The 23,617-nt window shown below is 45.6% G+C and overlaps 2 protein-coding genes and 1 long non-coding RNA gene across 3 annotated transcripts; 2 read left to right on the top strand and 1 right to left on the bottom strand.

Moving 5' to 3' along the window:
- Positions 1-9,041: 9,041 nt before the first annotated feature.
- On the bottom strand, positions 9,042-10,725 carry LOC112222364. Its single transcript, XR_002949137.2, has 2 exons — positions 10,454-10,725; positions 9,042-9,873 (listed from the first exon to the last, which is right to left on the bottom strand). It is a non-coding gene; the product is annotated as an uncharacterized LOC112222364 (long non-coding RNA).
- A 62-nt stretch (positions 10,726-10,787) lies between these two features.
- On the top strand, positions 10,788-12,008 carry LOC112222363 (DNA-binding protein inhibitor ID-1). Its single transcript, XM_024385153.2, has 2 exons — positions 10,788-11,271; positions 11,432-12,008. The coding sequence occupies exons 1-2, from the start codon at positions 10,927-10,929 to the stop codon at positions 11,465-11,467; spliced, it is 381 nt and encodes a 126-aa protein (XP_024240921.1). The 5' UTR covers positions 10,788-10,926; the 3' UTR covers positions 11,468-12,008.
- A 5,607-nt stretch (positions 12,009-17,615) lies between these two features.
- LOC112222362 (MRG/MORF4L-binding protein) lies at positions 17,616-23,317 on the top strand. Its single transcript, XM_024385152.2, has 5 exons — positions 17,616-17,862; positions 19,514-19,635; positions 19,758-19,839; positions 20,458-20,532; positions 22,023-23,317. Exons 1-5 carry the CDS (start codon positions 17,733-17,735, stop codon positions 22,229-22,231), a joined length of 618 nt encoding a protein of 205 aa, XP_024240920.2. The 5' UTR covers positions 17,616-17,732; the 3' UTR covers positions 22,232-23,317.
- The last annotated feature ends 300 nt before the right edge of the window (positions 23,318-23,617 follow it).

Here is a 23,617-nt window from a genome sequence, read left to right as displayed (position 1 = left end):
CCATCCCCACAATAGGCCTTTTGCCTTTTGGTAGGCCGTCATTGTAAATAAGAATTGTTCTTAACTGACTTGCCTAGTTAAACAAAAGTAACTTTTTTAAATTGTAAAAGCACAATATTACCAATGGATTTGAAGTGCTATCTGATCTATTCTCTGTATTGGAGGAACTGGTTACAACGTATCAACATGCAGATGGGGTCAAAGGGCAGGTCTGCTTGACACATTCCACTGCATATAATGTGGTATACACCAACTGAAGGAAGAGTCAGTGCTTTAGCTAATGCTGGGGAGATGGAGGAGGGGGTCAGAGAGGAGTAGCAGGGGGTTGGCTTGAGCATGGTTGTCCTGAGCACTGTAAAGGCTCCAGGCTATAACAGTGTCTCCTATTGTGTGGACCTCCCCCTTAGAAAAGGCCCTGAATGGGCCACAGGTCCTAGGCTTCTCCAAGCATTCACCATTGAAGTGGAAAGGATCCCACCGCACAATGTCTATGCTCTCAATAGATCTTTGCGTGCCATTGGTGCACTGGCACTAGCAGATGACGAGCTAATTAGAAGCTATTATGTGTGAGAACCAGGCTGGTTGTAGGAGCCCGGTATTCAGGGCCCTCAATTGCCAGACATGCTGTTGCCTCTGCCTCAACCAAAGTCTCGCCTGCTGGGTGTGGGAGAGAGGGGCAGCCCAGTGGAATCAGGCATCATGGGGAGAAAGGGGGCACCATGGGGAGAGAGGGAACGCCCTGGGAAGACCAGGGGACACTGTTAAAGGACAATGTATGATTGAGTGAGTGCCATAGTGTTGGCAGGAAAGCCAGGGAGGGGCACACTAATTCAAATGCTGAGACAAGCAACAGTAGTCTACATTGGGTGGGGGTTAAAGTTGGGCCCACATACTTTCACATAGCTAAGCATAATACACCCTCCAACATGCAGCTCTCAGGGGGTGGGGGCGAGGCGCTGTGTGGGTATGTACTGGGCTTGACCCGCTAACACAGCGTCAGTGAGATTGGTGGCAGGGGTCAAAGGTCAGAGCACAGCCACAGGAGGATGCTCATTAGCTGCCTGTCAGAGGGCTGCAGTCTGCCTGCATGGTGATCCTCAGGGCTCAGTGGGAACCTATCAGCTATCAGCTGGCAAACGGCATTAGCCTGAAATCCAGAACTTGTTTTGATAACATTCCACTCTGTATTACAGATGTAGGACCTTAATTTGATACAGCAGGAAAACAATCCCACAGCTAAAGGAAATATTAATTATTATGTGAATTCTAATTAATGGACATTTTTTTTAGTGATTCATCTTTTTTTGTAAGGGAAAATCATATTTGAAACATCAAATTGGAAATTGCAAACTTCAGAAGCCTTTTAAAACCTCAAATATACTACACGTTTTAAGGAAAGTTCTCCTGCTACAGGGTGATCAAAATTAAGTTCCTACATCTGTACTTGCAGGGTTTAACTGTTATCTTTCTCTATTAAAAAGAAAAGAGAGCCCCTCACTAAATTCAGCCTATTTGAGATCTTTAAAGCCCTTATAATCTGCTGACCCTGACCTAATTTACCATCACAATGTGTTTCTGACACCAGAGGTCAATGATTGGTGACCATTTTAGCTTGTTCTGTGGAACATAGACCCCCCGGGATGACACAGTCCCACTCTTCTTCCCCTTCCACCCCCTCCCCTTGAGCTCCAGTGACACACCTCATCCACAATGAGACATCTGAAACACACCCCATCCACAATGAGACATCTGAAACACACCCCATCCACAATGAGACATCTGAAACACACCCCATCCACAATGAGACATCTGAAACACACCCCATCCACAATGAGACATCTGAAACACACCCCATCCACAATGAGACATCTGAAACACGCCCCATCCACAATGATACATCTGAAACACACCCCATCCACAATGAGACATCTGAAACACACCCCATCCACAATGAGACATCTGAAACACGCCCCATCCACAATGAGACATCTGAAACACGCCCCATCCACAATGAGACATCTGAAACACACCCCATCCATAATGAGACATCTGAAACACACCCCATCCACAATGAGACATCTGAAACTCACCCCATCCACAATGAGACATCTGAAACACGCCCCATCCACAATGAGACATCTGAAACACACCCCATCCACAATGAGACATCTGAAACACACCCCATCCACAATGAGACATCTGAAACACACCCCATCCACAATGAGACATCTGAAACACACCCCATCCACAATGAGACATCTGAAACACACCCCATCCACAATGAGACATCTGAAACACACCCCATCCACAATGAGACATCTGAAACACACCCCATCCACAATGAGACATCTGAAACACACCCCATCCACAATGAGACATCTGAAACACGCTCCATCCACAATGAGACATCTGAAACACACCCCATCCACAATGAGACATCTGAAGCACACCCCATCCACAATGAGACATCTGAAACACACCCCATCCACAATGAGACATCTGGAACACGCCCCATCCACAATGAGACATCTGAAATCAAAACCTATGTGGAATTTAAAAAATGATTCTTTATTTTCATCACATGGGCTACATGAAAAAATGTTTAGCCATATGGGCCAAATGTCAGAGTAATATGATAAAAGTGAAGAGCGTAATACCAAGGTCATTTTCACAGGGCCTACGTTAGGCCATGAACCCACCCCCTCGGAACACTCAGCACACCTGCTCACAGGTGATGCTATCAGTCAAAAAGGAATGGTGATGTTAGAAGTCAAGCAGGAATGGTGACAAAATGGAAAACACAATGAATCCTTCAGCTAAATGGGACAGGCCTAAAAAAAAACGCCCATTCATTCCTACAGCTCAGTCACTGGCTGTTGAGTCAACTAAAATGTTGATATACTGTATACAGAGAAGTTCAACTGTGGTAACGTCTTAGGTTGTGTTGAACTTTGACCAACAAACATGATGGATGGCAAGAGAGACAGCAGTCCACAAAAAATGATATGCAGATTAACACACTCACTGGACTCTACCCAGACACTCACTGGACTCTACCCAGACACTCACTGGACTCTACCCAGACACTCACTGGACTCTACCCAGACACTCACTGGACTCTACCCACACACTCACTGGACTCTACCCAGACACTCACTGGACTCTACCCACACACTCACTGGACTCTACCCACACACTCACTGGACTCTACCCAGACACTCACTGGACTCTACCCACACACTCACTGGACTCTACCCAGACACTCACTGGACTCTACCCACACACTCACTGGACTCTACCCAGACACTCACTGGACTCTACCCACACACTCACTGGACTCTACCCAGACACTCACTGGACTCTACCCAGACACTCACTGGACTCTACCCAGACACTCACTGGACTCTACCCACACACTCACTGGACTCTACCCAGACACTCACTGGACTCTACCCAGACACTCACTGGACTCTACCCAGACACTCACTGGACTCTACCCAGACACTCACTGGACTCTACCCAGACACTCACTGGACTCTACCCAGACACTCACTGGACTCTACCCAGACACTCACTGGACTCTACCCAGACACTCACTGGACTCTACCCAGACACTCACTGGACTCTACCCAGACACTCACTGGACTCTACCCAGACACTCACTGGACTCTACCCAGACACTCACTGGACTCTACCCACACACTCACTGGACTCTACCCAGACACTCACTGGACTCTACCCACACACTCACTGGACTCTACCCACAAACACACTCACTTGACTCTATGGGATAGGGCCACACACTCACTGGACTCTACCCAGACACTCACTGGACTCTACCCAGACACTCACTGGACTCTACCCAGACACTCACTGGACTCTACCCAGACACTCACTGGACTCTATCCACACACTCACTGGACTCTACCCAGACACTCACTGGACTCTACCCAGACACTCACTGGACTCTACCCAGACACTCACTGGACTCTACCCAGACACTCACTGGACTCTACCCACACACTCACTGGACTCTACCCACACACTCACTTGACTCTATCCACACACTCACTGGACTCTACCCAGACACTCACTGGACTCTACCCAGACACTCACTGGACTCTACCCAGACACTCACTGGACTCTACCCACACACTCACTGGACTCTACCCAGACACTCACTGGGCTCTACCCAGACACTCACTGGACTCTACCCAGACACTCACTGGACTCTATCCAGACACTCACTGGGCTCTACCCAGACACTGACTGGACTCTGACCCAGACACTCACTGGACACAGGATAGGGCCCCACACACTCACTGGACTCTATCCAGACACTCACTGGGCTCTACCCAGACACTAACTGGACTCTACCCAGACACTCACTGGACTCTACCCAGACACTCACTGGACTCTACCCACACACTCACTGGATTCTATCCAGACACTCACTGGGCTCTACCCAGACACTAACTGGACTCTACCCAGACACTCACTGGACTCTACCCACACACTCACTGGACTCTATCCAGACACTCACTGGGCTCTACCCAGACACTAACTGGACTCTACCCACACACTCAATGGACTCTATCCACACACTCACACATACTACACTGACACTTCAACACACATGCATATTGACGCCACACACACTTTCACACTCTTCACAGACGCTGCTGCTACTCTGTGTATGATCTATCCTGGCTGCATAGTCACTTTTACCCCTACCTACATGTACATATTACCCCAACTACCTCGTACCTCTGCACATTGACTCTGTACCGGTACTCCTTGTATATAGATATTCTTGTTATTGCTATTTCATTGTGTTACTATTTTTTATTATGAAATTGTTCTCACTTTTTAACTCTGCATTGTTGGACCATGCCTGGACCATGCCTGGGCCACCAGCACAATACTCCTTACATGTCACTCATAAGGAGCAAGATTAGTCTATATAACAGCATAGACCTCTTCTGAGATTCTGTCCACCAGCAAAGCATCACTAGTCTACAGTAGACTACAGCAGAAAGAAAATAACTCATTTCAGAATTCTGTGGGAAAAAAAGCTTTAATTCCAGTGAAAAGTAATGCAATGCAATGTAGAGATAGGGCCAACAAAACACTGCTGTGGTGGGATAGGGCCAACAAAACACTGCTGTGGTGGGATAGGGCCAACAAAACACTGCTGTGGTGGGAGAAGATGACAACAGGATAGGGCCAACAGAACACTGCTGTGGTGGGATAGGCCAACAGACAGGATAGGCCAACAAAACACTGCTGTGGTGGGAGAAGATGGCAACAGGATAGGGCCAACAGAACACTGCTGTGGTGGGATAGGGCCAACAAAACACTGCTGTGGTGGGATAGGGCCAACAAAACACTGCTGTGGTGGGATAGGGCCAACAAAACACTGCTGTGGTGGGATAGGGCCAACAAAACACTGCTGTGGTGGGATAGGGCCAACAAAACACTGCTGTAGTGGGATAGGGCCAACAGAACACTGCTGTGGTGGATAGGGCCAACAAAACACTGCTGTGGTGGATAGGGCCAACAAAACACTGCTGTAGTGGGATAGGGCCAACAAAAAACACTGCTGTAGTGGGATAGGGCCAACAAAACACTGCTGTAGTGGGATAGGGCCAACAAAACACTGCTGTAGTGGGATAGGGCCAACAAAACACTGCTGTAGTGGGATAGGGCCAACAAAACACTGCTGTAGTGGGAGAAGATGGCAACAGGATAGGGCCAACAGAACACTGCTGTGGTGGGATAGGGCCAACAGAACACTGCTGTAGTGGGATAGGGCCAACAGAACACTGCTGTGGTGAGATAGGGCCAACAAAACACTGCTGTGGTGAGATAGGGCCAACAAAACACTGCTGTAGTGGGATAGGGCCAACAAAACACTGCTGTAGTGGGAGAAGATGGCAACAGGATAGGGCCAACAAAACACTGCTGTGGTGAGATAGGGCCAACAAAACACTGCTGTGGTGAGATAGGGCCAACAAAACACTGATGTGGTGGGATAGGGCCAACAAAACACTGCTGTAGTGGGATAGGGCCAACAAAACACTGCTGTAGTGGGATAGGGCCAACAAAACACTGCTGTGGTGGGATAGGGCCAACAAAACACTGCTGTGGTGGGATAGGGCCAACAAAACACTGCTGTAGTGGGAGAAGATGGCAACAGGATAGGGCCAACAGAACACTGCTGTGGTGGGATAGGGCCAACAGAACACTGCTGTAGTGGGATAGGGCCAACAGAACACTGCTGTGGTGAGATAGGGCCAACAAAACACTGCTGTGGTGAGATAGGGCCAACAAAACACTGCTGTAGTGGGATAGGGCCAACAAAACACTGCTGTAGTGGGAGAAGATGGCAACAGGATAGGGCCAACAAAACACTGCTGTGGTGAGATAGGGCCAACAAAACACTGCTGTGGTGAGATAGGGCCAACAAAACACTGATGTGGTGGGATAGGGCCAACAAAACACTGCTGTAGTGGGATAGGGCCAACAAAACACTGCTGTAGTGGGATAGGGCCAACAAAACACTGCTGTGGTGGGATAGGGCCAACAAAACACTGTAGTGGGATAGGGCCAACAAAACACTGCTGTAGTGGGAGAAGATGGCAACAGGATAGGGCCAACAGAACACTGCTGTGGTGGGATAGGGCCAACAGAACACTGCTGTGGTGGGATAGGGCCAACAGAACACTGCTGTGGTGGGAGAGGATGGCAACAGGATAGGGCCAACAGAACACTGCTGTGGTGGGAGAAGATGGCAACAGGATAGGGCCAACAGAACACTGCTGTGGTGGGAGAAGATGGCAACAGGATAGGGCCAACAGAACACTGCTGTGGTGGGAGAAGATGGCAACAGGATAGGGCCAACAGAACACTGCTGTAGTGGGATAGGGCCAACAGAACACTGCTGTGGTGGGATAGGGCCAACAGAACACTGCTGTAGTGGGAGAAGATGGCAACAGGATAGGGCCAACAGAACACTGCTGTGGTGAGATAGGGCCAACAAAACACTGCTGTAGTGGGATAGGGCCAACAGAACACTGCTGTGGTGAGATAGGGCCAACAAAACACTGCTGTGGTGAGATAGGGCCAACAAAACACTGCTGTAGTGGGATAGGGCCAACAAAACACTGCTGTAGTGGGAGAAGATGGCAACAGGATAGGGCCAACAAAACACTGCTGTGGTGAGATAGGGCCAACAAAACACTGCTGTGGTGGGATAGGGCCAACAAAACACTGCTGTGGTGGGATAGGGCCAACAAAACACTGCTGTGGTGGGATAGGGCCAACAGAACACTGCTGTGGTGGGAGACGATGGCAACAGGATAGGGCCAACAGAACACTGCTGTGGTGGGAGAAGATGGCAACAGGATAGGGCCAACAGAACACTGCTGTGGTGGGAGAAGATGGCAACAGGATAGGGCCAACAGAACACTGCTGTGGTGGGAGAAGATGGCAACAGGATAGGGCCAACAGAACACTGCTGTAGTGGGAGAAGATGGCAACAGGATAGGGCCAACAGAACACTGCTGTGGTGGGATAGGGCCAACAGAACACTGCTGTGGTGGGATAGGGCCAACAGAACACTGCTGTGGTGGGAGAAGATGGCAACAGGATAGGGCCAACAAAACACTGCTGTGGTGGGATAGGGCCAACAGAACACTGCTGTGGTGGGAGAAGATGGCAACAGGATAGGGCCAACAGAACACTGCTGTAGTGGGAGAAGATGGCAACAGGATAGGGCCAACAGAACACTGGCCAACAGAACACTGCTGATAGGGCCAACAGAACACTGCTGTGGTGGGAGAAGATGGCAACAGGATAGGGCCAACAGAACACTGCTGTGGTGGGAGAAGATGGCAACAGGATAGGGCCAACAGAACACTGCTGTAGTGGGAGAAGATGGCAACAGGATAGGGCCAACAGAACACTGCTGTAGTGGGAGAAGATGGCAACAGGATAGGGCCAACAGAACACTGCTGTAGTGGGAGAAGATGGCAACAGGATAGGGCCAACAGAACACTGCTGTAGTGGGAGAAGATGGCAACAGGATAGGGCCAACAGAACACTGCTGTGGTGGGAGAAGATGGCAACAGGATAGGGCCAACAGAACACTGCTGTAGTGGGAGAAGATGGCAACAGGATAGGGCCAACAGAACACTGCTGTAGTGGGAGAAGATGGCAACAGGATAGGGCCAACAGAACACTGCTGTGGTGGGAGAAGATGGCAACGGGAAAAACATTCCTGGAATGTTCTTCCTTCCTCCTTATCATCAACCCGTCGTCCAGCGTCTCCCTCTCTGTTTCCTGTCCACAGTCTGCAGCAGTGTCGGGATAAGATTACAATTCAAAAGAAATGTTTAAACCAAATTAATTTCTTGAAAAAAACATGAGTTGCAGAGGTTGAGTGAACAAAAGGCCCCACATTCTATACCACTTCATGGCATTCAACCAACAACCAACTGCCTTCAAACCAGCGTGTGTGGTGTCACTGTCACAACTCAGGGAGGATCTAACAACAAGGGAGGGAGACAGAGCGAGAAAACATTTTTACACCTCAGTTAGTAGCTAGTTGTAACAAACCACAACAGAAAGAACCTCCTCTCTGTCTTAAAATCAGGAGCTAATGTGTTTCACTTTCCTCCGTCCCCCTCCCCTCTCCTTGATGTTGCAGTAAACAGGATTAAAAGGGCCCAGCTGTGTGGGGTTATTGTTGGTGTCAGTAGGAAGTGCTGATAGCTTCTGCAACTGAACAAAAGCTGGATGAGAGAGCAGAGGGGCGCTCCAGACTCACTGGCTCCAGACAAGATTTTCTCCCACAATACTTGCTCTGCACTCCCATTGTTTCAGACCACTGGCTCTCCCCATCCCCAACATGACCTGTGAAAGAGGATGTCACTCTCCTCACACAGCAACAACTCTCTCTAGAGGCTGGAGAAGAAGATGAGTTATGCTTAGCGAGTATAAGTAAAATGCAAGACTTAAAAAAAAAAGAGGGTTAATTGTCTAGTTAAGAAATGCTGATTTAATTACATTTGCATAATCAATTCCATGCACTTAATTATGATACATGCTTTGATCAAAAATGAATGTTCCACATGCCTTATTTCCAGTGCATTATTTGAGCATTTCACATAGACCAACTGAATTACTCATTCAAACCGCATATATTTTGGGGGGAAATACCAGATGCTAACAATTACATTCTTCTCCGTTTTCACTTTGTGCCTTCTCTTGTTTGGTTCTCTGTCTCCAAATGAATTGCAAGTTTGTGGAAAACTCAGCACAATTATACAAGTTGTGAAATTTATTTGAATCTATTTACTAAGTAAAAAGAAAAACGACTTAAAATCTAATTCTGGTGGACTACAGCCAGATAGACAGGCACTGAAACTGCAACATTATAAGTTATTTTATATCAGTGTAAAATATACAATGATTTACTTGAGGAATTTCCTTATGAAAAAAGAAGGGGAGTACCTAACTGAAGGAATTCAGGAACTGTCATTTTACATTCAAAGCCCTCTGTCTTTTTTTCCTTTACAAGCCTTTGGAGCTTGAGTGAGCAAGCTAGAGACAATGGCAGTTTGCAGGTGTGTGGGGCAGTAATCTCTTCACTGAGTGGTTTAACGTGATAAATGAATAACGATTTTGGGCAGACAGTTTGTTCTCAGGGTTTGTGCTGTGCAGGTGAATGGGGGGATTGTGAGCCCCGTTGTTTGAGGTCTCCATGGACACCGCCCGCGCGGCGCCGGGCTGACAGCCGTCAGGGACTACATGAATGGGTGACGTCGCGGAACTGGCGCCTGGCGGTCTGCGTCAGCTTGTTTGGACGATCTGTGGAAGATTCAAAACAGAGCAATTCACATACCGCCCGGCGCTCAGTGGGAACATGTCAACGAATCGGTGAAACTATTCATTGGAAGATTTAAGGCTTAATGTGTGTAAACTATTGAGATTTGTAAATTGAAAGAGATTTATTGCATAGGATATGTGAATCCATGAGATCCGTCTACTAATGAAATGCTATTTTAAATACATTTTAAGTTTTTACCTTATACTTTAAATCATAATTTGCATACAATAATGCAAAATCTATAGCTGCTAAATAACTGCCAAATTAATTGATGCTATTAAAACATTAATTTGGATAAGATTTGTTGAATGGTCAAATGCAGAATGATGTATTTAGTGTATAATAAAATGCGATATTATGCACTTTTCAGTTGATTAAAACATAATACTTATAAACAAAAACATGTATTTTGAGGGTAGCATTCTGCAGAGCTGGGATGTGCAGAATGCTTGTTCGTCTTCTCTATTTTATCGAAATGATAAATGGACTGGCTTTTTTTTCAGTAGGCTATAGACATCCCCAATAAAAACCTATATTGTTCTGACAGGTCAGGTTATTTACCGTAAGATTGAGTTCCAATCGGTCTACAGTTAAAAGCCTATTAATCTAGTTATTGCAGCATTCTTCATGACTAAACTCCACACCCACGTCTCCGGGCGGTCTCTACACCTGCAGAGTCCACGGTCAAAGGACAGCTGGGAAATTTGTTTCCATTTGTAACACCATCATTTAGCAGATTGTAAAGATTGATAAACACCCCGTCTCTAATGGTAGCGAGGACTGGAGGACCGCCCCTCCGATGCATGCGGGAGTTTCTCATTGGTCCAACGCTTCAAAATGTACCCGCTTTAGTCACTCCCCGAATCCTGCTGGAGAGATAAATGCAGCGTGAGTTCCCTTCAGAGCCACAAACTGTTAAAATTCGCTTGACTGTAACAGTCTAAGAATTCTCACCAGGATACCAGAACTCGCATCTACTTTACCTCTTTTTCGTATATTGCTCTTCACTCTTCAAGACGTCAGAACAAGAGAAAATGAAAGTTGTCGGATCTACCTGCACTCTCAAGAACACCGAGGACATGGTCCGGTGTCTCTCCGAACAGAGTATGGCCATCTCCAAGTGCAAGATCCCAATGCTGGACGAGCAGATGAGTGTATTTCTGCAGGACATGAACAGTTGCTACAGCAAGCTGAAGGAGCTGGTGCCCACTCTGCCAGCCAACAAGAAAGCCAGTAAGATGGAGATTCTGCAGCATGTCATCGACTATATCTGGGACCTACAGGTCGAGCTGGACGCACCCGGCAAACAGCAGGCCACAGATGCACCCCGGACCCCTCTGACAACCCTCAATGCAGAAATCGCCAGCATCTCTGTGGAGGTATGTGTACAGAACAATTCCATCAACGCAATTTCAGGAAAATATATTATTGCCATGAATCACATATTCAAGTGTAAAAAGGAAACTCCTGCATAATCCTGTGCTAAAACCAAGTTATCTCTGTGTTAAAATGTACCATTACCCCTCTTCCTTTTCACAGAACGGATGCTCCGATGACAGAATTCTCTGCCGCTGATCAAGCAACAGATATAACCGTTAACCGAAGCAACATGAAGAACGATGTTGGCCAGCCATGGATGACATTTCGTCGCATCTTATGCCTTGTATCAAGCAGTGAAGCGACGTGAAAATCCATGATATGCGTAGATAAACATTCTGAGTTGAAACTACGAAGTGTCAGGTCAGGAGAGCTGTCCCCACGCAGCCACAGGTGTCCTGCTGTCACCAAGAAGAGCGGCGCGCTCGGTGAAGACGCGTTGCTGGTCGAGCTGAGATTGAGGATGGTCATCAACAACAGCATCCTAACCCAACGAGCTCTCTTAGATGTTGATACATGTTGGACTTTTACGCGAAATAATCTTTCATTCCTTGTTATCTTTTCTGTATTTTGAGCAATTTATATGTAGAAAATATTTATATTTTAAAATGTCAATTTCTCAGATTGCTGAGCTATATTTGTATTGTATATTACAATGATTCAGATGTGATCCCCAATATTGTTTTTATAACAATGTACTTCTGGTGTTTTTATTAAAACAATATATGTTAGGTGAGAATAAGGCCTTTTCTTCATTCTTTGAATCTTGCCTGTTTTATTCACAACACGTGGTGTTCGCTGTAGACCTACTACCTTGGTTTGAACTGCGGGTCAGACATTCACTTGTAACGGTTAGATTGCCAGACAGAACATAGTCTTGGCAGGCATGGAACATGTCTTTGGCTCTACTAAGTAACCAAACCATGACAACTACAGTATTTTGTTCAACAACCGCGACAATAAGGTGATCACAATACTTGCATGAAAACATCAATGAGGCTAATATATAGTTAGTAACTTTACACAGCTACTACACTAGAATGTTATCCAAACTATTTAATAAGAGCGCATTCAATAGGCTAGTGATGTTTTCATAATAGACATTTATCATTGTGTAATTTAAATATAAAACCTCTCCTAATTGAAATAACCTATACTCTTGGAAAAAAATCAAATTAAATATTAAAGGTGCAATCTAGAATTTAAAAGGGTTATTTGGCTGTCCCCATAGGATACCCCTTTGAATAACCCTTTTTTGGTTCCAGGTAGAACCCTTTTAGGTTCCATGTAGAACCCTTTTAGGTTCCATGTAGAACCCTTTCCACAGAGGGTTCTACCTGGAACCAAAAAGTGTTGTCCTACAGGGAGAGCAGAATAACCCTTTTTTTAAGAGTACCAAGGCATTCATCACAGCCCTAAAAGAGGTTCATGAATATTCATAAACTAAATTATTTTGGTTGAGAGAATATATAAGAATTATTGATTTAGGATTTATTTTCTCATATTCATAGTTTCAAAGTTGTTCTAACTTTCCCTAGTATTCTCTCTCTCTCTCTGTCACACACACAGCGAGTCTATTTTCTTGGCTGCGATGCCGGGCCATCTGCAGCCTGGCTCGCGGATTTCTGTTTGTTAATGTTTCAATCAGCTGTGCGTCGAGGAATGTGAGGCTACTTAACCTGAACTTCGCCAGGTGTGCGGCGGCGCCTCTCAGTCTGGGCCCGCCTGCCCTTGGCACGATGCTATCACACAAACACAATCCCACACTGACTCGGCTTTAAAACATTAGCGCCGCAGCTGTGCGTACTGCACTGCAGGGGATTTAGAGCCGCGTCACATCTGGGAATGGAAATAAATACAACTGTTAAATAGAGGACTACTATCTATCATAGTTTTGTCCTGCACTCTCCCGGCTTATGTTGAGCTATTTTAACTTCTGTTGGAATTCCATTGTTGAGCCATGCACATTAAACTAATGGTTATAACGCGCTGAGGTCATGTGAAACAGAGACAAAGAAACCGTAGCTGCCCTTGTCACATCTTGTATAATAGTAGGCTATAATGGTCAGGTGAGTGACACCTATTACAAGAGTTCACTTTGCTCATAAACTGGTCTAATCAAGATAGGTAATTCCTTTCAAATTTGGAAATTAATTTTATAGTTGGCACAACTCTTTACTCTTTGTAGACTATAATAATATTACTATGTTGGATAAGAACATAACTAAGAAATGTAGCCAATTATCAAAATAATATATAAAGCAATGTGCCATTAAAACGTTATACATGACAATATATTATTCAATGCATCTGAAAGAGGCAACGAAGATGGTAAAAAACGGAATCCATGCAAATCTTCTGTTCAATAATAATTTTATTTCATAGCCTACTTTATCATGACGAGTTAGTGTCAATTCAATAGTGTCAATTCCATTGTATTTCATTCTACTGCACTAAACATAGGCCTCCTGAAGCAAGTAGACACAGGGTCGTGTATCGCCCTCTTGTGGTGGTACACGGATAGTACAGACAGCCCTTTACATTATTTTCATAGCCAGTCATTTGGCGATGAAGTGACAGAACGTTTTTCATGATTGTAGACTCTAGACTGGACACAGTGCAACCCCAAGCAGTGACATGGGGCTAGACACCGAGACACGCCCTCTGTCCACCGTTTATGCATGAGGAGGGCCACCAAAATGGAATGCCCTGCTTAAATGTGTCCTCGTGTATCCATGTCACAGATATACAGTACATTTACTTCAGTTTGTGTGCCTACAATAGATGCAATGAAAAAATAACTATATTATTATAGCCTATCAAAGTAGGGTGGCTATCAATCCTTTCTGAATGAAAGAGCATCCCAGTTGGCTAACAATTTTACCAGTGTGATAGGGGTGCTGTTCTCTGTTTGACTGGGCTGTTTGAAGCACAGATAGAACAAGGAGCCAGATGTTTCACCTGATGCATTAATCTGAAGCACCCAGTTGGAATTTCCACTCTAAACAGCTTTAGTGGGGGCAGCTGCTGAGGCTATACCTAAGGACGAGGAAAGCAGTCCCATTGTGGAAGGAGGAGTGTGGGGAAATAGTGAGGAGTAGGAACAGAGCATTTAGAGTACTGAAAAGGACACATTACTTCAAACATCTGATTCAGTATAAGCAGGTCCAGGCCCCGGTGAGGAGAACTATCCGTCAGACAAAGAGGTTGTGTTGGCGTCGGTTCTGTGACACCATTGGACGACACCTGTGGGAGAAGTGTGGGGGATGATGAGAAGGGAGTGGGATCCTCCAGTGTTGATGAGTGGGGAGGATATGGCAGTAACAGATGAGGAGAAGGCAGAGATCATGGCCAAAGCGTTTGTCCAAGTGCACAACTCTGCACATTTTTCAGAGGACGGGCAGAGCGGGAGAGAGACAACGAGAGACGTAGGCGGGAGGATGTAAATGATGCGTTGAATACACAATTTACCATGGCAGAGATGAAATGGACGATAGGTAAAGGCTGGGTTATTGGTGTTGTACAACAGAGTTTATGAGGGGAAACAGCCAGGCAGCAGGAAGGAGGCAGTAGTGGGACCAATCTGGAAGACAGGGAAGGACCCGATGAGGCTAACTAACTATCGGCCAATAGCTTTAACATCACATGAAGGTAAGATTATGGAAAGTATGATTACGGAGAGGTTAACTTACTTCCTGGAGAGCAGGGGGCTAGTATGGCCACATCAGAGTGGGTTCAGGAAGGGGAGGGGAACTATGGACCCAGTGCTCTGCTTAGAAGCAGAGGTGAGGAAGGGGAGGGGAACTATGGTCCCAGTGCTCTGCTTAGAAGCAGAGGTGAGGAAGGGGAGGGGAACTATGGTCCCAGTGCTCTGCTTAGAAGCAGAGGTGAGGAAGGGGAGGGGAACTATGGACCCAGTGCTCTGCTTAGAAGCAGAGGTGAGGAAGGGGAGGGGAACTATGGTCCCAGTGCTCTGCTTAGAAGCAGAGGTGAGGAAGGGGAGGGGAACTATGGTCCCAGTGCTCTGCTTAGAAGCAGAGGTGAGGAAGGGGAGGGGAACTATGGACCCAGTGCTCTGCTTAGAAGCAGAGGTGAGGAAGGGGAGGGGAACTATGGTCCCAGTGCTCTGCTTAGAAGCAGAGGTGAGGAAGGGAGGGAACTATGGACCCAGTGCTCTGCTTAGAAGCAGAGGTGAGGAAGGGGAGGGGAACTATGGTCCCAGTGCTCTGCTTAGAAGCAGAGGTGAGGAAGGGGAGGGGAACTATGGTCCCAGTGCTCTGCTTAGAAGCAGAGGTGAGGAAGGGGAGGGGAACTATGGTCCCAGTGCTCTGCTTAGAAGAAGAGGTGAGGAAGGCTCGGGTGAACAAGGAGACTGTTGTAGCTGTCTTTTTGGATATAGTCTATATGTAATAGACTATGGCAGTATAGTGTATGGTTCGGCAGCCCGGACCTCATATGTAATAGACTATGGCAGTATAGCGTATGGTTCGGCAGCCCGGACCTCATATGTAATAGACTATGGCAGTATACTGTATGGTTCGGCAGCCCGGACCTCATATGTAATAGACTATGGCAGTATAGTGTATGGTTCGGCAGCCCGGACCTCATATGTAATAGACTATGGCAGTATAGTGTATGGTTCGGCAGCCCGGACCTCATATGTAATAGACTATGGCAGTATAGTGTATGGTTCGGCAGCCCGGACCTCATATGTAATAGACTATGGCAGTATAGTGTATGGTTCGGCAGCCCGGACCTCATATGTAATAGACTATGGCAGTATACTGTATGGTTCGGCAGCCCGGACCTCATATGTAATAGACTATGGCAGTATACTGTATGGTTCGGCAGCCCGGACCTCATTGGAAAGGCTAGATGTCATACAGGGTCAAGGACTCAGAATATGTAGTGGGGCGTTTCAGACCTCCCCTGTGTCTGCATTACAGGTGGAGATGGGGGATATTCCTTTGAACCCATCATGGCCACTCCCGCCTCCAGTAGTTAACCTCAAAGTGTTGGAGAGACCTTGAAAGGAAGGGAGGGTGTTGATCCATCTGATTGGTTTAAGAGACGTCTGGATACTGTGTATCAGGATGTTGTGGCCATTTACACAGATGGTTCAAAAGATCCAAGGACAGGATGTACTGGGTCAGCATTTGTAGTGCAGGAATGTGGGGGGGGGAGGGGGGGGGGAGTCGGAAACGTATTACAGATCATCTGGCTGTATATACAGGGGAGCTGATGGCCACACTGTTGGCCTTGCAGTGGGTGGAGGAAGTCAAGCCTGACAGAGCAGTTATTTGCTCTGATTCATGTGCAGTGTGGATGAGTCTGCAGTCCTTTAGCTCACGTAGCAGACAAGACCTGCTTTATGAGGTGCTCCAAACCCATGGCGGGATTAGACAGATGGGAATACAGATAAGATTTACTTGGGTCCCAGCCCATGTGGGGGTGTTGATGTAGTTTCAATGAGCAAGGCTGAGGCAAAGAGCCTGATATGGACAGTGATGGTGCAGAGATGGCAGGAGCAGTGGAATAGAGATACTAAGGGCAGGTATTTATTACAAGTACAGAGGAAAGTCAGGGAGGGGAGGATGGCAGGAAGAGACAGAAGTGAGGAGTCTAATTTTACCCGATGAAGGGTGGGACACTAGCTAGTTGAATAAGACGTTAAATGTGATAGGAAAGCATCCAATAGGAAAGCATTCAATAGGAAAGCATTCAATAGGAAAGCATCCAATAGGAAAGCATCCAATAGGAAAGCATTCAATAGGAAAGCATCCTATAGGAAAGCATTCAATAGGAAAGCATCCAATAGGAAAGCATTCAATAGGAAAGCATTCAATAGGAAAGCATCCAATAGGAAAGCATTCAATAGGAAAGCATCCTATAGGAAAGCATCCAATAGGAAAGCATTCAATAGGAAAGCATCCTATAGGAAAGCATCCAATAGGAAAGCATCCAATAGGAAAGTGTGAATATTGCCAGGAAACGGAGACAGTGGTGCAGGTAGCCCTCATACAAAATAGATGTTGTGTTGGCTGCTGCAGAGAAGTACTTGGGGCTACGATATTTTACTTCAGAAGAGTTACAGGGTGTGTTGAGTGGTCATACTCCGTCCTCTCAGGCCGTTGGTCTGGGGTAGGGTCAGATAGGGTTAAAGTAGTGGAGTAAGGTGTTGGGTTTTAATGCGTGTAGCGTTAGATTGTAGGTTAATATATAAATATTTTTTTATTTTATATATTTTTTATTTTTCCTTGTTCCCCTTCCAATTTCTGTATCACAAAGTGTAATGGATCTATACTATAATTCAGCAGGGGGCGGTAATGCAACATATTGGATTCCCCCCACCATTAATGTAATCGAAGAATAAGACAGCCTGCTGTGGTGTTTTTTGTGTTCATTTGGGTCAGTTGTTAAAATCTTTGATTTCAGTGTTTTGTTATTGGAGAAGGACAACAGCATGGGGGAAGCCGAGCTTGTTCCAGCTGTTCAAGCAGAGTCGGGCATCAGTACCATCGAAGACTCGGTCGTATGGAGTCAAGAAGTCGAGGTGTGTCTGTTCCATGCGATGCTCGGTCACAAACCCGTAGGTAAGAATAAAACCGCTAACCAGCTAGTGTGTTAATCGTGTAGGCCTGAACATCCCCGGGCTGTAGTGGAGACCCGACGCGGAGAACCTAAGCCTGCTTACCCATAACAAGTTAACAAGCCAGCTATTCATATATAGTCAGACAATTACGCATATCAATGAACTCCCACCGTTGTTGACCATTTTTAGCGGTGGCTATAATTTGTGGAACGAATCTGTTCCAAAAACTTGGTAAATAACAAGGTTGCCAATAAACAATGCATACAAAGTTGTATCGCGGCAGAAATAAGATACCGGGTAGGGGATGGGCTATTTCATTGAAGTTTTCCCTCACTAGGTTTTTATTCCGAAACATGTCTGTGCCGACTCTGGTTAGCCTATGGACAAACATTAAGAAGTAACTACGTGGTTTTCTTGGTGAATAAAGCATGCTACTCTGTGGGAACGTTACACACATGATACCCACCCCTCATTTCAGCTTGTTGTCCAACGGTGCAGGTTTCTTTTTGTCTTAAAAGTGTTGGCCAAATGTATTCAAGGAGGTATCTAGTTAAGTTTATTCCTGAGCTGACATACATCTGGAAATTCTAACACAAGCAGCTTCTTGTGACAAATTCAAGTGTATGTCTTTATTTTTGTATGTTGCATGCTGTTAACTACTGTAGTATTAGTCAAGGACACAGTTTACTGCAGGTTTAAAAGGTGCAGTGACATCTTTTGCTAACTCCATCAACATTGCGGTAGAATAATCAATAATAGAGTTTAAAAAAATAACATTTAATAGAATAAGTATCCATATGGCAATAGCGTGATGTGCATTATTATAACAAATAAACCAGCTAGCCAGCTTGCTACTCTATCTACTTTTGTGCACATAACGTTCACTAATAATGCAGCATCATTATCCGTTGTCAGATTGCCATCCTAAATCAAAATGTATTTTATCACATGCGCCGAATACCGTGACATTTTTATTTATTTTACCTTTATTTAACTAGGCAAGTCAGTTAAGAACAAATTCTTCTTTTCAATGACGGCCTAGGAACAGTGGGTTAACTGCCTGTTCAGGAGCAGAACGACAGATTTGTACCTTGTCAGCTCAGGGATTTGAACTTGCAACCTTCCGGTTACTAGTCCAACGCGCTAACAACTAGGCTACCCTGCCGTCCTCTGCCACTTAGTTACAAGCCCTTATTAACCGACTGAGCAGTTCAGTAAAGAGTTAAGAAAATATTTACCAGATAAACTAAAGTAGAATAAAAAGTAACATAACAATAACGAGGCTTTATACAGGGGGTACCGGTTAGAGGTCATTTGTACATGTAGGTAGGGGGGGAAGTGACTATGCATAGATAATAAACAGCGAGTAGCAGCAGTGTACAAAACAAATGGAGGCGGACCGGGGGTCAATGTAATAGTCCGGTGGCCATTTGATTAATTGTTCAGCAGTCTTATGGTTTGAGGGTAGAAGCTGTTAAGGAGCCTTTTGGTCCTAGACTTGGTGCTCCGGTACCGCTTGCTGTGCGGTAGCAGAGAGAACAGTCTGTGACTTGGGTGACTGGAGTCTCTGACAAATGTTATTTTTTTGTATTACATTTTTTTTCCCTCCCACTTTTTGAAGACGTTGCTTTACATACTTATTTTCTCTGCAGGGGTAAATCGCCACTTTCACATGATCTGCATCCGGGATAAATTCAGTCAGAATATTGGGAGGCAAGTGTCATCAAAGGTGATCTGGGACCACCTGGGAACTATGTATGACATGTCTGCCTTGGTGAGTAGAGCGTCTTAATCTTTCTCTGGCCGTTTTGAAATGGAATGTTCTAGAGTCAGTCAGCCACTATCTTTCCTCTGTAATTTAACACTGAATACTGTCACACATTCTGTCCACTGCAGCATGAGTCAGAAATATTGCCATTTCCCAACTCAGAGAAGAGCTTCAATCTTCCAGAGGAGATGATTCAAAAAGTAAAAGAAGGTAAACCTTCTCTCTCCTTCTCTCTTCTCTCCTCTCCTCTCTTCACTCTTCACTCTCCTCTCCCTTCACTCTTCTCTTCTCTCTCTTCTTCTCTCTCTTCTTCTCTCTCTTCTTCTCTCTTCTTCTCTCTCTTCTTCTCTCTCTTCTTCTCTCTTCTTCTCTCTCTTCTTCTCTCTCCTCTTCTCTCTCCTCTTCTCTCTCCTCTTCTCTCTCCTCTTCTCTCTCCTCTTCTCTCTCCTCTCTCTCTCTCTCTCTCTCTCCTCTTCTCTCTCCTCTTCTCTCTCCTCTTCTCTCTCCTCTTCTCTCTCCTCTTCTCTCTCCTCTCCTTCTCTTCTCTTCTTCTCTTCTCTTCTCTCTTCAGAATCCACCATACTTACAAAAATGCTGAGTTACTAGAAAGTCCATATTTGGCTTGAGGATGTAAATTAGCTGCTAAATTTGGTACGTTACTGAGACATTTGTTATTTTGTACATTGTCCCTGCTCAAATAAATGTAATAAATACAAATGTATACATCTCTCTTCCACCTGACTGTACATAAAATGTATGCACACATGACTATAAGACGCGGTTAGACTGCTTAATGGCATATTATTATATTATTCCTGCCCTGAACAGGTAAACTGGTGTCTGAGGACGACATGAAAGACGAGTTGAAAGAAGAACGAGACTCCCCAGCCACGCATGAAGAAGGTTCTCTCCCTCATTCAATTACATTAGCTGTATTTCACCTCATGTGCTCCTCCTCTTTCTGTCTGACGTGAGCCTTATTTGGACTAGGTCTGTACATAACTCCTCTTTCTGTCTGACGTGAGCCTTATTTGGACTAGGTCTGTACATAACTCCTCTTTCTGTCTGACGTGAGCCTTATTTGGACTAGGTCTGTACATAACTCCTCCTCTTTCTGTCTGACGTGAGCCTTATTTGGACTAGGTCCGTACATAACTCCTCCTCTTTCTGTCTGACGTGAGCCTTATTTGGACTAGGTCTGTACATAACTCCTCCTCTTTCTGTCTGACGTGAGCCTTATTTGGACTAGGTCCGTACATAACTCCTCCTCTTTCTGTCTGACGTGAGCCTTATTTGGACTAGGTCCGTACATAACTCCTCTTTCTGTCTGACGTGAGCCTTATTTGGACTAGGTCCGTACATATCTTCTCCTCTGGCTCACAAAGCGGCATTCCTAGCTCTTGTCATTTGGCTGGTTTTAAAGGTCTGAGTCCCTGTATGGCTGCTGGCCAGGATTTTGAGAGGTATGGACAGAAGAACTCGTTTGCTCTGTTCCAAAACTCCAGCTTGACCTCGGTGTAGAACAGATCAGAACCAGAGGTTCTTTAGAGCGACCGCCCGCCTAGTGCACAGAACAGTTTCTCTTTTTCTCTCCTTTTAACTTAGGTTTGAGAACATTTTCAAGCATGGCATGCCATTTGTTTTACATGTATAATTCTATGTTGCTTTGAGGGAGTTTTATGACTTAGAAGATATAATGGCAAGCTTCAAATGGACGGTGATCTTGAACCTGCTTTTTCACTCTTCTGACATTCCTTTCTTTATACTATTTGAATGGTGTTTGTCTGTTGAACTCAACTCTGGTCCTCTGTGTCCTCCACTGTGACTCTGCTCTAAGGTACATGATATTCCCATTGGATGTACACAGCAAACACTAGCCTATCGCCGGACACTAGAATAACAACAGGCTTCATTTGAGTCTATCATACCCTACCATGTCACAGTCACTGTAGGAACAGTCACTTACTGTTTTCTTCACTCATCTGAGAGAGCAGTCACTGCCTCCTTCACTGATCTGAGAGAGCAGTCACTGATCTGAGAGAGCAGTCACTGCCTTCACTGATCTGAGAGAGCAGTCACTGATCTGAGAGAGCAGTCACTGCCGTCACTGATCTGAGAGAGCAGTCACTGATCTGAGAGAGCAGTCACTGATCTGAGAGAGCAGTCACTGATCTGAGAGAGCAGTCACTGATCTGAGAGAGCAGTCACTGATCTGAGAGAGCAGTCACTGCCGTCACTGATCTGAGAGAGGATCTAAAACATTTGGTTTCACAGGTCAACTTTCAGAACTTGGACTGAGTGATGCAGAATATTTTGAACCTTCAATCATTTCCAAAACCCCTCTCCCTTTACCTGACAACTCAATCTTTTCTTTCTCTCCTCCTCTCTCTCAGGCAGCAACTCCTCGGTGAAGATGACAGAGAGGGCCGTCAGCAAAGACAAGGAGAGAGAGAGAGACAGAGACAGAGAGAAAGTTTCCTCTGAGGGTGGCCCAGGGAAGGAGGCAGCAGATAAGAGGAAGAGGAATCGTGCAACTGAGAAGGTACTCAACTCCAGCAGCAACCCCTCCAGCCCCGGTGGAGCCAAGCGGAGAAGGACGTAGGCCAAGTCACCAGGAGACGCCCTCAAGATATCAGCCGCTGCAGAGAGCAGGAGACCCCAGGGGGAGGAGGAGAGACCTGGGACTGGAGAGACTCATCTGTGAAGCCTGGAGGGAAGTGAGAGGGAGGGTGAGAGACTTAGGACTGGAGAGACTCATCTGTGAAGCCTGGAGAGAAACGGGAGGGAGGGTGAGAGAGTGGCGTTTGGAGTCAGACAATAGAGAAGCTATTTGGACAATGCAGAATTTGTGCACAGGTATCCAGGAGACGAAATTAAGAACTTTCAGCCCCACAGAAGCTGCAATTGTAGACTTATGTAGTGTTCTCCGAACACCTAGAATGATGTATCATTTTCCCACTGCCACACAATCTCTGAAAACAACACCGCAATAGCAATGTGAAGACAAAACTGACTCGTATTGGTCATGATTATCAATATACTGTCACAGCAGCGAGGTTTCTGGACAATCCCCTCCCTCTAGTCCTCGGCTCTGGATGAGAGGCCAGCAGCCATGTTTAGTAATATTGACACAATTCAATCAGACACGTTATCAATGACATCAGAATGAGTGTAATGGTTCTAGTGCTTGTGTTCAGGCTTGTGTTATTGTGAAGGTATCCTGTTTGGCTTTGGAGAAATGCAGGACTACTAAATCACAGCAATGCACTGTATTACTGGATGGACGCTTGCGCTAATTGTCTTGTTGTTGTGTTCTGATTTGTTACAAGTTGTTGTAAACACATGCATAGAGCACCTCATCCAGCTCTTCCAGTAACTGCCAACCAGATTGTTATTGTACCTCATCTGTAGAAAATGTAGTTGCAATTTGTGCAAATTGTCGGTCATTGTCCCCTTTTTTTCTACAGTCACAGTCTTGTGTATTTTGTCCGTAGGGATTATTGAATGTGCATGTTTTGGTAATTGCTAAAACAGTATTTTTTTTGTCCGCGTTAAGGACAGACTTTTGCGAATATAATAAACATGTGTAGCTGTAGTCTCCATCCCATTTCCTTTTTTTTTATTCTCTATTTATTGGACATGTCATATTTTTTAAAGCCTCTGTCCCATTAAATGATTTTTGACGAAGTTTGCGACTGGTTCATTAATTCAACAAACGGTGTATTCTAATGGAGTGTGATGATTTGCAGCATTTGTTCGTTAAAATCCCGTGGGGCTGAACTTCCCGGTGCCTCGGGAGGCAACTACTAAGCAACATGTCTGTGTTTTGTATTAAGCCAGTATCTCGGAGTGACATGTCAGTGACTATGTCCTCTCTGGCGACACAGGCATCGTTGATACCCAATCACCTTGCAGCAGAACTTCTAAGTAGCTTTGTCAGTCATCCAGTTGATTGTTGGGACTCTTAACTGCAGTGCAATTAGTTGAT

The sequence above is a fragment of the Oncorhynchus tshawytscha genome, linkage group LG22 (assembly GCF_018296145.1).
Source record: "Oncorhynchus tshawytscha isolate Ot180627B linkage group LG22, Otsh_v2.0, whole genome shotgun sequence".
In the NCBI taxonomy this organism is placed as follows: domain Eukaryota; kingdom Metazoa; phylum Chordata; class Actinopteri; order Salmoniformes; family Salmonidae; genus Oncorhynchus; species Oncorhynchus tshawytscha.
The sequence above is the reverse complement of the archived record's forward strand: the minus strand, read 5'-3'. Positions and strand labels throughout refer to the sequence as shown.